We start from the raw sequence: 13553 nt of genomic DNA, 5'->3' as shown, positions 1-13553 counted from the left end.
AGATGTGAGATGTAGAGCTGTGAGATGTAGAGATGTAGATATGTGAGATGTAGAGATGTGAGATGTAGAGATGTAGAGATGTGAGATGTAGAGATGTAGAGCAGTAGATGTGAGATGTAGAGCTGTGAGATGTAGAGCAGTAGAGATGTGAGATGTAGATGTGAGATGTAGAGCAGTAGATGTGAGATGTAGATGTAGAGCTGTGAGATGTAGAGCAGTAGAGATGTAGATGTGAGATGTAGAGCAGTAGAGATGTAGAGCTGTGAGATGTAGAGATGTGAGATGTAGAGCTGTGAGATGTAGAGCTGTGAGATGTAGAGCAGTAGAGATGTAGAGATGTGAGATGTAGAGCAGTAAAGATGTAGATGTGAGATGTAGAGCAGTAGAGCTGTGAGATGTAGAGATGTGAGATGTAAAGCAGTAGAGATGTAGAGCAGTAGAGATGTAGATGTGAGATGTAGAGCAGTAGAGATGTAGAGCAGTAGAGATGTGAGATGTAGAGCAGTGAGCTGAAGCAGCCGGTGTGTGTTGAGATAAGAGAAGAGCTGATAATCAATCACAGCCTCATCAATAAGCTCTCGATAGGACACGCCCCCTGAGGTGAGTTAAAGTTAAATAAACTATGAACAACGGATGTGATCAAAACCAGTTTATTAAAACATTAAAACCTCTCTGAAGTTTCTCCCACGTTAGTTTGACGACTTTGAGTTCAACAGTTTGATAAAGACATCAACATGTGATGCAACACTACGCAGGTCACAGGTCAGATGTCAGAGGTCACAGAAACTAAAGTTAAAATAAGAAAATGTCCTGACAAAGAAAAAGAAAAAGGAGAACAACACACACACACTCTGCATAAACACACACACACACACACTCTGCATAAACACACACACACACACACACTGCATAAACACACACACACACCACCAGGAGCCGGCGTCGTGACGACTGGATCAACCGGACCTTCAGGTAGAGTTGGTCCAGTGACGCGGTTCAAGACCACGTCGGTCCTCAAGAGACCAGAACCACATCAGGGCTCCTCTCAGGTGAGCTGAGACACCAACAGCTCAGTCCAGTGGGAGGACCCCCTAAACCAGGACTACGAGGGCCCCCTAAACTAAAACATCGCAGAGGACCCCCTAACACTCAGTCCAGAGTCTGAAACCGGTCCACAGCCCAGTGGTCCACATGAGTCCTGGTGGAGGTCTCCAGAATCCTTCTGTGGGTCAGCCCATCAGAGGAGGAGGGGCAGGAGGAGAACCAGAACCAGGAGGCCCCCGGGCCGGCCGGGCCACCCCGCTGACGAGCGGTACCACAGAACCTCCTCGGAGGCGTCTGGGGACAGAAGAACAGGAACATCAGACACATGGAGATCAACCAGCTCAGCCAATCACAGGGCTCCGCGTGGGGGAGGGGCCTCTGTGGGACGTTTGAGGAGCGGTAGCATTTTGTAAATGAGTGGGCGGGGCCTGTGCTCCTTCAGCGGGGCGTTCACACCCAGTGGGAGTTTCCTGTGAAGCGGCTCGTTCCCTTTTGTTTCGGTGTGAACGGCGGGTGTCGCTCTGAGCTCCCACGGCCCTGAACGCACCACAAGACCCGCTTAGAGAAGCAGGTCTGAAACCTCCAGAACCACATCGACGTGATCCAGGACCAGCAGACCGTCCGGTGGGGGTCTGGGGGTCCGGTGGGGGGTCCAGTGGGGGTCCGGTGGGGGTCCGGTGTTCTTACCGCAGTCCTTGTGGAAGACGTCGGGGAAGCAGTGCAGGACTCCGTAGCCACAGCGACAGTAGGAGCATCCCTTCTGGACCCACTCACCGTGAGGGACGGGGCCACAGCTCCTACAGGAGAGAGCATCAGGTCACCACAGACTGAGGGGCCTCTAGGGGCCTCTAGATCACTGAGGGGCCTCTAGGGACCTCTACCTCACTGAGGGGCCTCTACCTCACTGAGGGCCTCACCTGACGCGCTGGTCGTACTCGCAGCTCCTCCCGGTGAAGAACGGCATGCAGGCGCAGAAGCTCCCCAGGATGCAGGTTCCTCCGTTCTGACAGCAGCTGCGACTCTGATCGGCACCTAGGAGACGAGGAGATGAGGAGGCGAGGAGGCGAGGAGGCGAGGAGGCGGGAGAGTTACAACACTGACACTCAAAGTGGCCCTCTGGGTCCTCCAACACTCAGCTCAACTCTAATGAAGCGTGTAGAGGTCAAAGGTCACACTCCTGTGATACGTTTGTTTATTGTGTTATTAATGTGTTGTCTTGTTGTCTTGTTGTCTTGACCCTGCTGGAGGCCACCAGCTGGAGGCCGGTGCAGGGCCCCGGGCCTTATGTTGACCCCCCGTATCTGTGAGGGAGAGCAGAGCCTCGTCTGGCAGCACATTCCTCTCTTCAGACAACGACTCTCAGATAAACAACAAGGGTAAACACAGATAAACAAAGATAAACACAGATAAACAAAGGTAAACAAAGGTAAACAGACACCGACTGCTGCGTGTTGAACATGTGACTTTATACTCGTGTTACTTTGATCATTTTATCTGCATCTGGTTGCAGTTTGTCAATAAAGATTCAACTTATTTGAATACTTTTGTTCTTCATGCTTTAACTTCCTACAACAACCAGACCATAATAATGTGACTGTAGGTCAGTAAGATCACTGAGGCCTCACAACAACAACAACAACAGCTGAGACAGGAACGATAGATATGTTACATTTTAGAGATATTGCGTTTGTGTCTCTCTTCTTCGTTGGTGTTGGCCGGAGGCCTCCAGCTGTGCGGGTGGAGGCCTCCGGCTGTGAGGGTGGAGGCCTCCGGCTGTGAGGGTGGAGGCCTCCGGCTGTGCGGGTGGAGGCCTCCGGCTGTGCGGATGGAGGCCTCCGGCTGTGCGGGTGGAGGCCTCCAGCTGTGAGGTTGGAGGCCTCCGGCTGTGCGGATGGAGGCCTCCGGCTGTGAGGGTGGAGGCCTCCGGCTGTGCGGGTGGAGGCCTCCACCTGTTTGGCGGCGGCGTGTGAACTTACTGCCCGTGAGGCCGATGAAGGGCAGCGCGGCGCCGGCGTCGCGGTGTTTACGGTCCCCACTGTTTGGAGAGCTCACCTGGGTCAACTGGCCCAGGAAGTCCTGGGAGGAGGAGGAGGAGGAGGAGGAGGAGGTCTGGCCTAAGCTGCAGTCGTCTCCTTCACAGCCTGAGGAAGAAAACGGGAACAAATTGAGTTTCTTCAACGTGTGACATCACACTGTGAAGAAGAAAGGGGGAGGGGCCTATTGTATTATAATGCCTTCTGTGGTTTCCTAGGTTACAAAGCTCAACACGTTAGTTCAGAGCTGTGAGCAGAACATAATGACCAGAGGATGAAGAGCGGTCCAGAGAACCTTTAGAGGGGTCCAGAGAACCTTTAGAGGAGTCCAGAGAACCTTTAGAGGGGTCCAGAGAACCTTTAGAGGAGTCCAGAGAACCTTTAGAGGGGAACCTTCACGTCACTCAGTGGCCTGAAGGCGGTAAAGTCCACTAGTCCTAGTCCAGGACTTCCTGTGCCCCCTGTGGCTGATTCTGGTATAACACTTCATGACGTCACAGGTTTCATTTGTTTCTAGACTTCACACAGCTGATCACTAACACTCACAGACTTCTGCCACACGAGATGAAGCCGCAAGCAGCCCATAAGAGAGATAGTGTGTGTGTGTGTGTGTGTGTGTATGTGTATGTGTGTGTGTGTGTGTGTGTGCGCGCGTGCGCGGCACTGACCTGCGGCGGAGTGGAGGCCCGTGGCCGCGCTCAGGAGCATCCTGCAACATCACCACACGGAGAGTTAACACAGAACTAACGTCTGGACACGGGACCGTGACGTCATGACACTCACCTGATCAGCTGGGTCCACCTCATGGTTCCGGACCGGGAGCCTCCTGCGGGTTCAGCTCGGAAACAGCTGAAACCCTTGAGCCGGGGAGAACCTGGTCCTGGGGCTCGTTCCGGTCCTGGTCCTGGTTTATGGGTAATGGGTGCTCAGGTTCTGGGTCCTGGTCCTGTGTGCTCACTGCGCTCCGGTCCTGGTCCTGGTCCTGTGTGCTCACTACGCTCTGGGTCCTGGTCCTGGTCCTGGTCCTGGTCCTGGTCCTGGTCCTGGTCCTGGTCCTGGTCCTGGGTGCTCGCTCCACTCCCTGCAGACTCGCGTGTGTCGGGTCCGCGGCTGTTGGTTTGGTTTCTTCTGGTCTGCAGGTGACTCTCATTCAGGGGGGGGGGGGGTCCGGAAGCCCCGCCCACTCTTGGTGGCTCCCCGCTTCCTGTCTGACGTGTCCAGGTGGAATCAACACCAGGACCCTGGAGTATGAATAATAATAAATCAATATTAATAACATTAACATTAATAAGCAGCCGGAAGATTTTATTTTTATTTTATTTTATTTTAGCCAAAATAAAATAAAATGATTCATCATTTATTTAAAATAATGATGTCACTTAAAAAGCCTTGTTGATGTTATGTTTGTTTGTTTGTTTGTTTGTTGGGGAGGTTAGATACTTTATGTTGTATTTAATTCATTTTATTTACTTTTCATATTTTATAATTGTGTGATATATTTGTAAACTTTGACTTGTGTCCTAAAGTTTAAGAAGTTAAATAACAGATAAATAACCTGCTCCTGACGTCACGTGACTATAAATAAACATCTTGACTCACAGGATTATTATCTTCTGCTGATACGGTATCATGTTTACATACGGGACCCTCCCTCTCTCTCCTCCCCCACTCTCTCTCTCCCTCCCTCTCCTCCCCCACTGCCTCTCTCTCTCTCTCTCTTTCACACTGTCACCCTAACCCCCCACCCAACTTTCTCCCCTACTCTCCCTCCCCATCCCCTCTTCACACACATGTATAGTGACCTCCCTCTTTCTCTCTCTTTCTTTCTCTCACCCCCCCCCCCCCCCCTCACAACACCCCCTCAATCCACACACATTTATAGTTTACCTCTCTCTGTCTCTCTCTCTCTCTCCAGTCCTTCATGTTATGATCAGAGTCACCGGTGATATCAGAATAAATACTTCAATAGATCTTCCTTGGACACCACTAATGTTTATCTTTTATATATTTATTTCCTAAAGTTTCATTTCAATGACTTATTGAACCACCTTCTGTCATTTATGATCAGACTGGACAAACTTCACGTCCTCTTCCAACTCAGGTAGACAGAGAATATGATCTCTGACATGCGTTTGACTGTCTGTCTTCCTTTTGTTGTTTTATTTATTTATGTATGTATTTATTTATGTATCCATCTATTTATTTATCTATGTATTTATTTATTTATCTATTTATTGATCTATGTATTTATGTATCTATTTATTTATGTATTTATTTATTTATTCATCTATTTATTTAGTTATCTATCTAATTATTTATTTATCTATCTATTTATTTATTAATTAAATGTAATAAACGAGACACAGAAGGACGTGGAGTTGATTGTCCATGAGCAGCAGGTCCTGGGGGGTCAGGGTTTCATCTAGACTATGTAACCCCCCCACCCCCCTGTCGGACAATCAGAGGTGGAAATGGATCTTTAGGGATGCTGCAGCATCACAATGAAGTCTGAGCTCATGCTAATGTCAGCAGGAGAGGAAGAGGAAGATAGAGAGAGAGGAAGAGGGGCCCAGCAGGACGTCAGCATTAGAAAGATCCTCCACTGAGGAGGAAGAGGAGAGAGAGAGAGGAAGAAGAAGATAGAGAGAGGAAGAGGAGCCCAGCAGGATGTCTGCAGGAGAAAGATCCTCCACTGAGGAGGAAGAATACGGTCTGAATCTCTAAAAGTTGAACTCGAAACACGAACAATGACTGAAGTAGATCAGATTAGATTCTACTTTATTTATCCCACTGGAAATGTTGTCACAATAAATATACAATATGATTAAATTAAATAGCAGGGTGAATTAATTTAATTAATTTAATTATTACATTTAAGAATTTAAATAATAAAGTTATTGAAAATGTAAAAAATAAAATGAAAAAATTAGACTTTGCAATTAAGTTACTTTATTTGCATTTATTTATTACATCTCTGTTGTTATATTGTGTGTTGTTGATGTGAAATCTATTAACATTTCTTTCTTTTTGGACCAGACGGACTGAACAAGAGAAACAGTGACGAGTCTGTGTCGCCCCCTGGTGGCTGAGCTAGAGAACACATCCACATGCTGCTGCCAGAAGGAAGAGGTCAGTTCTTTCATTATATTACTTACGGTATTACTCATTATATTACTTACGGTATTACTCATTAATGCTTACAGTATTACTCATTCATACTTACGGTATTACTCATTAATACTTACGGTATTACTCATTCATACTTACGGTATTACTCATTATAGTACTTACGGTATTACTCATTAATACTTACGGTATTACTCATTAATACTTACGGTATTACTCATTATATTACTTACGGTATTACTCATTAATACTTACGGTATTACTCATTACAATACTTACAGTATTACTCATTAATACTTACGGTATTACTCATTATATTACTTACGGTATTACTCATTAATACTTACGGTATTACTCATTAATACTTACGGTATTACTCATTAATACTTACGGTATTACTCATTATATTACTTACGGTATTACTCATTAATACTTACGGTATTACTCATTATAGTACTTACGGTATTACTCATTAATACTTACGGTATTACTCATTAATACTTACGATATTACTCATTACAATACTTACAGTATTACTCATTAATACTTACGGTATTACTCATTATAGTACTTACGGTATTACTCATTAATACTTACGATATTACTCATTCATACTTACGGTATTACTCATTATAGTACTTATGGTATTACTCATTAATACTTACGGTATTACTCATTACAATACTTCCAGTATTACTCATTAATACTTACGGTATTACTCATTAATACTTACGGTATTACTCATTAGTAGCACTCTGGGAGCAGTGTTAACTCTAGGCTGTTGGCACCATGGGGCTCAGTAGCACTAGAGGCTCTGATGGCACCCTAGAACTCCAGTGGCACCATGGGGGCTCAGTGGCACTCTAGGCTCCCAGTACCAGCCCTGAAATCAGTGGCGCCCTGGCTTCAGTGGCACCATAGGCTCTGCACTCTGGGGCTCAGTGGCACTCTGGAAACCAGTGGCACCCTGGCACCACTGGCCTCCTGGGGCTCAGTGGCACTCTGGAGGCTCCAGTGGCACCCTGGGCTCACTGGCGTCTGGGCTCCAGTGGCACCTCTGGGGCTCACTGGCACTCTGGGGCTCCAGTGGCACCCTGGGGCTCACTGGCACTCTGGGGCTCACTGGCACCCTGGCTCACTGGCACTAACCTGGGGCTCCAGTGGCACTCTGGAGGCTCCAGTGGCACCCTGGGGCTCCACTGGCACTCTGGGGCTCCAGTGGCACCTAAGGCTCCACTGGCACTCTGGGGCTCCACTGGCTCCACCTCTGGGGCTCAGTGGCACCCTGGGCTCCAGTGGCACTCTGGGGCTCCAGTGGCACCCTGGAGGCTCCACTGGCACTCCTGGGGCTCAGTGGCACCTGGGGCTCACTGGCACCCTGGGGCTCCAGTAGCACCCTGGGGCTCCACTGGCACTCTGGAGGCTCCAGTGGCACCTAGGGCTCTCACAGAACCAGTGGCACCCTGGGGCTCCACTGGCACCACTAACTGGGGCTCACTGGCACCCTGGAGGCTCCAGTGGCACCCTGGAGGCTCCACTGGCACTGGGGCTCAGTGGCACTCCTGGAGGCTCCAGTGGCACCCTGGAGGCTCACTGGCACTCTGGGGCTCCAGTGGCACTCTGGGGCTTCACTGGCACCCTGGGCTCACTGGCACTCTGGGGCTCACTAGCACCCTGAGGCTCACTGGCACTCTGGGGCTCCACTGGCACCCTGGGGCTCCACTGGCACCCTGGGGCTCCACTGGCACTCTGGGGCTCCAGTGGCACCCTGGAGGCTCACTGGCACTCTGGAGGCTCCACTGGCACCCTGGGGCTCCACTGGCACTCTGAGGCTCACTAGCACCCTGGAGCTCCACTGGCACTCTGGGGCTCCAGTGGCACCCTAGAGGCTCCACTGGCACTCTAGAGGCTCCAGTAGCACTCTGGGGCTCCACTGGCACTCTGGGGCTCCAGTGGCACTCTGGAGGCTCACTAGCACCCTGGGGCTCACTGGCACTCTGAGGCTCCAGTAGCACCCTGGGGCTCCACTGGCACTCTAGGCTCCACTGGCACCCTGGAGGCTCACTGGCACTCTGGGGCTCACTGGCACTCTGGGGCTCAGTGGCACCCTGGGGCTTCACTGGCACCCTGGGGCTCCACTGGCACTCTGGAGGCTCCAGTAGCACCGGGTAAGTGGCGCCTGGGCTCCACTGGCACTCTGGGGCTCCAGTGGCACCCTGGGGCTCAGTGGCACTCTGGGGCTCCAGTGGCACTCTGGGGCTTCACAGCACCCCAGGGCTCCACTGGCACTCTGGGGCTCCAGTAGCACCCTGGAGGCTCCAGTGGCACCCTGGAGGCTCCACTGGCACTCTCCCTGAGGCTCAGTGGCACTCTGGGGCTTCACTAGCACCCTGGGGCTCACTAGCACTCTAGAGGCTCAGTAGCACCCTGGGGCTCACTGGCACCCTGGGGCTCCAGTGGCACCCTGGGGCTCCACTGGCACTCTGGAGGCTCCACTGGCACTCTGGGGCTCACTGGCACCCTGGAGGCTCCAGTGGCACCTGGGGCTCCACTGGCACTCTCAGAGGCTCCAGTAGCACCCTGGGAGGCTCACTAGCACCCTGGAGGCTCACTGGCACCCTGGAGGCTCCACTGGCACTCTGGGGCTCCAGTGGCACCCTGGCTCACTGGCACTCTGGGGCTCCAGTAGCACCCTGGAGGCTCACTGGCACTCTGGAGGCTCAGTGGCACTCTGGGCTCACTGGCACTCTGGAGGCTCCACTGGCACCTGGAGGCTCACTCTGGGGCTCCACTGGCACTCTGGGCTCCAGTGGCACCCTGGAGGCTCCTGTCACTAGCACCCTGGAGGCTCAGTGGCACCCTGAGGCTCACTGGCACTCTGGGAGGCTCCAGTGGCACCCTGGGGGCTCCACTGGCACTCTGGGGCTCGGTGGCACTCTAGGCCACTGGCACCCTGGGGCTCAGTGGCACTCTGGAGGCTCCAGTGGCACTCTAGAGCCCCACTGGCACCCTGGAGGCTCCAGTGGCACTCTGGAGGCTCACTGGCACTCTGGAGGCTCCACTGGCACTCTGGAGGCTCCAGTGGCACCTGGAGCCACTGGCACCCTGGAGGCTCCACTGGCACCTGAGGCTCCAGTGGCACCTGGGGCTCACTGGCACTCTGGAGGCTCCACTGGCACTCTGGAGGCTCCACTAGCACCCTGAGGCTCCACTGGCACCCTGGAGGCTCCACTGGCACCTGGGGCTCCACTAGCACCCTGGAGGCTCCACTGGCACTCTGGGGCTCCACTGGCACTCTGGAGGCTCACTGGCACCCTAGAGGCTCAGTAGCACCCCAGAGGCTCACTGGCACCTGGGGCTCAGCAGCACCCCTGGGGCTCCACTAGCACCTAGAGGCTCCACTGGCACTCTGGGGCTCCACTGGCACTCCAGAGGCTCCAGTAGCACCCCAGGGGCTCCAGTAGCACAGGGCTCACTGGCACTCAGAGGCTCCCAGTAGCACCCTGGAGGCTCCAGTAGCACCCTAGAGGCTCCACTGGCACTCTAGAGGCTCAGTAGCACCCTAGAGGCTTCACTGGCACCCTGGAGGCTCCACTAGCACCCTGAGGCTCCACTAGCACTCTAGAGGCTCACACCCTAGGCTCCAGTGGCACCCTGGGCTCACTGGCACTCTGGAGGCTCCAGTGGCACCCTAGAGGCTCACTAGCACCTTGGGCTCCGGTGGCACCCCAGAGGCTCACTGGCACTCTGGAGGCTCCACCAGCACCCCAGGAGGCTCCAGTGGCACCCAGAGGCTCCACTGGCACTCTGGAGGCTCCAGTAGCACCTAGGGGCTCCACTGGCACTCTGGAGGCTCCAGTAGCACCCCAGAAGCTCCACTAGCACCTGGGGCTCCAGTAGCACCCAGGGGCTCACTGGCACCTAGAGGCTCCACTGGCACCCTGAGGCTCACTGGCACTCTGAGGCTCCACTGGCACCCTGGAGGCTCCACTGGCACTCTGGGGCTCCAGTGGCACCCAGAGGCTCCACTAGCACCCCAGAGGCTCCAGTAGCACCTAGAGGCTCCACTGGCACTCTGGGGCTCCAGTAGCACCCTGGAGGCTCCACTAGCACTCTAGAGGCTCCAGTAGCACCCTAGAGGCTCCACTAGCACTCTAGAGGCTCCAGTTGCACTCTAGAGGCTTCACTAGCACCCCAGAGGCACCAGTAGCACTCTAGAGGCTTCACTAGCACCCCAGAGGCTCCAGTGGCACCCTGGAGGCTCCACTAGCACTCTAGAGGCTCCAGTAGCACCCTAGGCTCCACTGGCACTCTGAGGCTCCAGTAGCACTCTGAGGCTCCACTAGCACTCTAGGGCTCAGTAGCACCCCAGAGGCTCACTGGCACTCTAGAGGCTCCAGTGGCACTCTGGGGCTCACTGGCACCCCAGAGGCTCCACTGGCACCCTGAGGCTCCACTGGCACTCTGAGGCTCCACTAGCACCTGGAGGCTCCAGTAGCACCCTGGAGGCTCACTGGCACTCTGGGGCTCCAGTAGCACCCCAGAGGCTCCACTAGCACCCTGAGGCTCACTGGCACCTGGGGCTCCAGTGGCACCCTGGGCTCCACTGGCACCCAGAGGCTCCAGTAGCACTCTAGAGGCTCACTGGCACTCAGAGCCCAGCACCCCAGAGGCTCCACTGGCACCCTGGAGGCTCCAGTGGCACTCTGAGGCCCACTGGCACCCAGAGGCTCCACTGGCACTCTAGAGGCTCCAGTAGCACCTGAGGCTCACTGGCACTCTAGAGGCTCCAGTAGCACCCTAGAGGCTCACTGGCACTCTGGGCTCCACTGGCACTCTGGAGGCTCCACTAGCACTCTAGAGGCTCCACTGGCACCCTGGAGGCTCAGTAGCACCCTGAGGCTCCACTGGCACTCTGAGGCTCCAGTAGCACCCTGGAGGCTTCACTGGCACCCTAGAGGCTCACTGGCACTCTGGAGGCTCCAGTAGCACCCTGAGGCTCCACTGGCACCCTGGAGGCTCACTGGCACTCTGGAGGCTCCAGCACTCCAGGGCTCACTGGCACCCCAGAGGCTCCAGTGGCACCTGGAGGCTCACTGGCACTCTGGGGCTCCAGTGGCACCCTGGGGCTCACTGGCACTCTGGAGGCTCAGTGGCACCCTGGAGGCTTCACCAGCACCCCAGAGGCTCCACTGGCACCCTGGAGGCTCACTGGCACTCTGGGGCTCACTGGCACCTAGAGGCTCCACTGGCACTCTGGAGGCTCCAGTAGCACCCAGAGGCTCACTGGCACTCAGAGGCTCCAGTGGCACTCTGAGGCTCCAGTAGCACCCTAGAGGCTCCACTGGCACCTGGGGGCTCCAGTGGCACCCTGGGGCTCCACTGGCACTCTAGAGGCTCCAGTGGCACCTGGAGGCTCACTGGCACTCCAGAGGCTCCACTGGCACTCTGGAGGCTCCAGTGGCACCTGGAGGCTCCACTGGCACTCTGGAGGCTCCAGTGGCACTCTGGAGGCTTCACTAGCACCCCAGAGGCTCAGTGGCACCCTGGAGGCTCCAGTGGCACCCTGGAGGCTCCACTGGCACCCCAGAGGCTCCAGTGGCACTCTGGAGGCTCACTGGCACCCCAGAGGCTCCAGTAGCACCTGGAGGCTCACTGGCACTCTGGGGCTCCAGTAGCACTCTGAGGCTCCACTGGCACCCTGGGGCTCCAGTAGCACCTAGAGGCTCCACTAGCACCTGGGCTCAGTGGCACTCTAGAGGCTCCAGTGGCACTCTGGAGGCTCCACTGGCACTCTGAGGCTCCAGTAGCACCCTGGGGCTCCACTGGCACTCTAGAGGCTCCAGTAGCACCTGAGGCTCCACTGGCACTCTGGAGGCTCGCACTCTAGAGGCTCAGTAGCACCCCAGAGGCTCCACTGGCACTCTGAGGCTCCTGGCACTCTGGGGCTCAGTAGCACCCTGGGGCTCACTGGCCCACCAGCACTCTGGGAGGCTCCAGTAGCACCCTGGCTCCACTGGCACTCTGGGGCTCAGTGGCACTCTGGAGGCTCCACTGGCACCCTGAGGCTCCAGTAGCACCCTGGAGGCTCCACTGGCGCTCTGGCTCCAGTAGCACCCTGAGGCTCACTAGCACTCTGAGGCTCCACTAGCACCTAGAGGCTCCACTGGCACCCTGAGGCTCACTGGCACTCTGGAGGCTCCAGTAGCACCCTGGAGGCTCACTGGCACTCTGGAGGCTCCAGTGGCACCCCAGAGGCTCCACTGGCACCCCAGAGGCTCCACTGGCACCTGGGGCTCACTGGCACTCTGGGGCTCCAGTGGCACCCTGGAGGCTCACTGGCACCCCAGAGGCTCCACTAGCACTCTGGGGCTCCACTGGCACCTGGAGCACTGGCCCCCAGAGGCTCCACTGGCACTCTGGAGGCTCCAGTAGCACCCCAGGCTCCACTGGCACCCTGGAGGCTCCAGTAGCACCCAGAGGCTCCTGGCAGCTACCCTAGAGGCTCCAGTGGCACCTGGAGGCTCACTGGCACCCTAGAGGCTCCACTAGCACCCTGGAGGCTCCAGTGGCACCCTGGGGCTCCACTGGCACTCTGGAGGCTCACTGCCTCTGGGCCACTGGCACTCTGGAGGCTCAGTGGCACCTGGAGGCTCCACTGGCACTCTGGAGGCTCCAGTGGCACCCTGAGGCTCCACTGGCACTCCAGAGGCTCCAGTAGCACCCTGAGGCTCACTGGCACTCTGAGGCTCCAGTAGCACCCAGAGGCTCCAGTAGCACCCTGGAGGCTCCACTGGCACTCTGGGGCTCCACTGGCACCCAGAGGCTCCAGTAGCACCCCAGAGGCTCCAGCACTCTGGAGGCTCCACTGGCACTCTGGGGCTCCAGTAGCACTCTAGAGGCTCCACTGGCACTCTGGGGCTCAGTAGCACCTGGGCTCACTAGCACTCTAGAGGCTCCAGTGGCACTCTGGAGGCTCCACTAGCACCCCAGAGGCTCCAGTAGCACTCTGGGGCTCCACTGGCACCCTAGAGGCTCCAGTAGCACCCCAGAGGCTCACTGGCACCCTAGAGGCTCCAGTAGCACTCTAGAGGCTCACTGGCACCCAGAGGCTCCAGTGGCACCCAGAGGCTCCACTAGCACTCTAGAGGCTCCAGTGGCACCAGAGGCTCCACTGGCACTCTGGAGGCTCCAGTAGCACCCTAGAGGCTCCACTGGCACTCTGGAGGCTCCAGTAGCACCCCCAGAGGCTCACTAGCACCCTAGAGGCTCCACTGGCACTCTAGAGGCTCACTGGCACCCTCAGAGGCTCCACTGGCACCTGGGGCCAGTGGCACCTAGGCTCCAGTA

At 55.6% G+C, this 13553-nt stretch overlaps 1 protein-coding gene across 2 annotated transcripts; it reads right to left on the bottom strand.

Moving 5' to 3' along the window:
• Positions 1–634: 634 nt before the first annotated feature.
• On the bottom strand, positions 635–4683 carry tdgf1 (teratocarcinoma-derived growth factor 1). Of its 2 annotated transcripts, none has more exons than XM_056432465.1 (6): positions 3861–4683; positions 3746–3786; positions 3021–3185; positions 1962–2076; positions 1732–1841; positions 635–1338 (listed from the first exon to the last, which is right to left on the bottom strand). In XM_056432465.1, exons 1-6 carry the CDS (start codon positions 3881–3883, stop codon positions 1238–1240), a joined length of 555 nt encoding a protein of 184 aa, XP_056288440.1. In that variant the 5' UTR covers positions 3884–4683; the 3' UTR covers positions 635–1237. The 2 variants fall into 2 exon arrangements, with proteins under 2 accessions (XP_056288440.1, XP_056288439.1); XM_056432464.1 differs by having other exon boundaries at positions 3097–3185; positions 3861–4682.
• Between the last annotated feature and the right edge of the window lie 8870 nt (positions 4684–13553).

This window comes from Pseudoliparis swirei, chromosome 15 (genome assembly GCF_029220125.1).
Source record: "Pseudoliparis swirei isolate HS2019 ecotype Mariana Trench chromosome 15, NWPU_hadal_v1, whole genome shotgun sequence".
Taxonomy (NCBI): Eukaryota; Metazoa; Chordata; class Actinopteri; order Perciformes; family Liparidae; genus Pseudoliparis; species Pseudoliparis swirei.
Note: the sequence above shows the minus strand (reverse complement) of the source record. Positions and strands in the feature narration are given on the sequence as shown.

Excerpts from the sequence above, each read along its gene's own strand:
- tdgf1 (XM_056432464.1), bottom strand. The coding sequence starts at position 3,883 with ATGAGGTGGACCCAGCTGATCAG. Across the intron at positions 2,077-3,096 it reads TCCTGGGCCAGTTGACCCAG|GTGCCGATCAGAGTCGCAGC; the intron begins GTGAGCTCTCCA and ends CTCGTCTCCTAG. Across the intron at positions 1,339-1,731 it reads CGTCTTCCACAAGGACTGCG|ACGCCTCCGAGGAGGTTCTG; the intron begins GTAAGAACACCG and ends TTCTGTCCCCAG.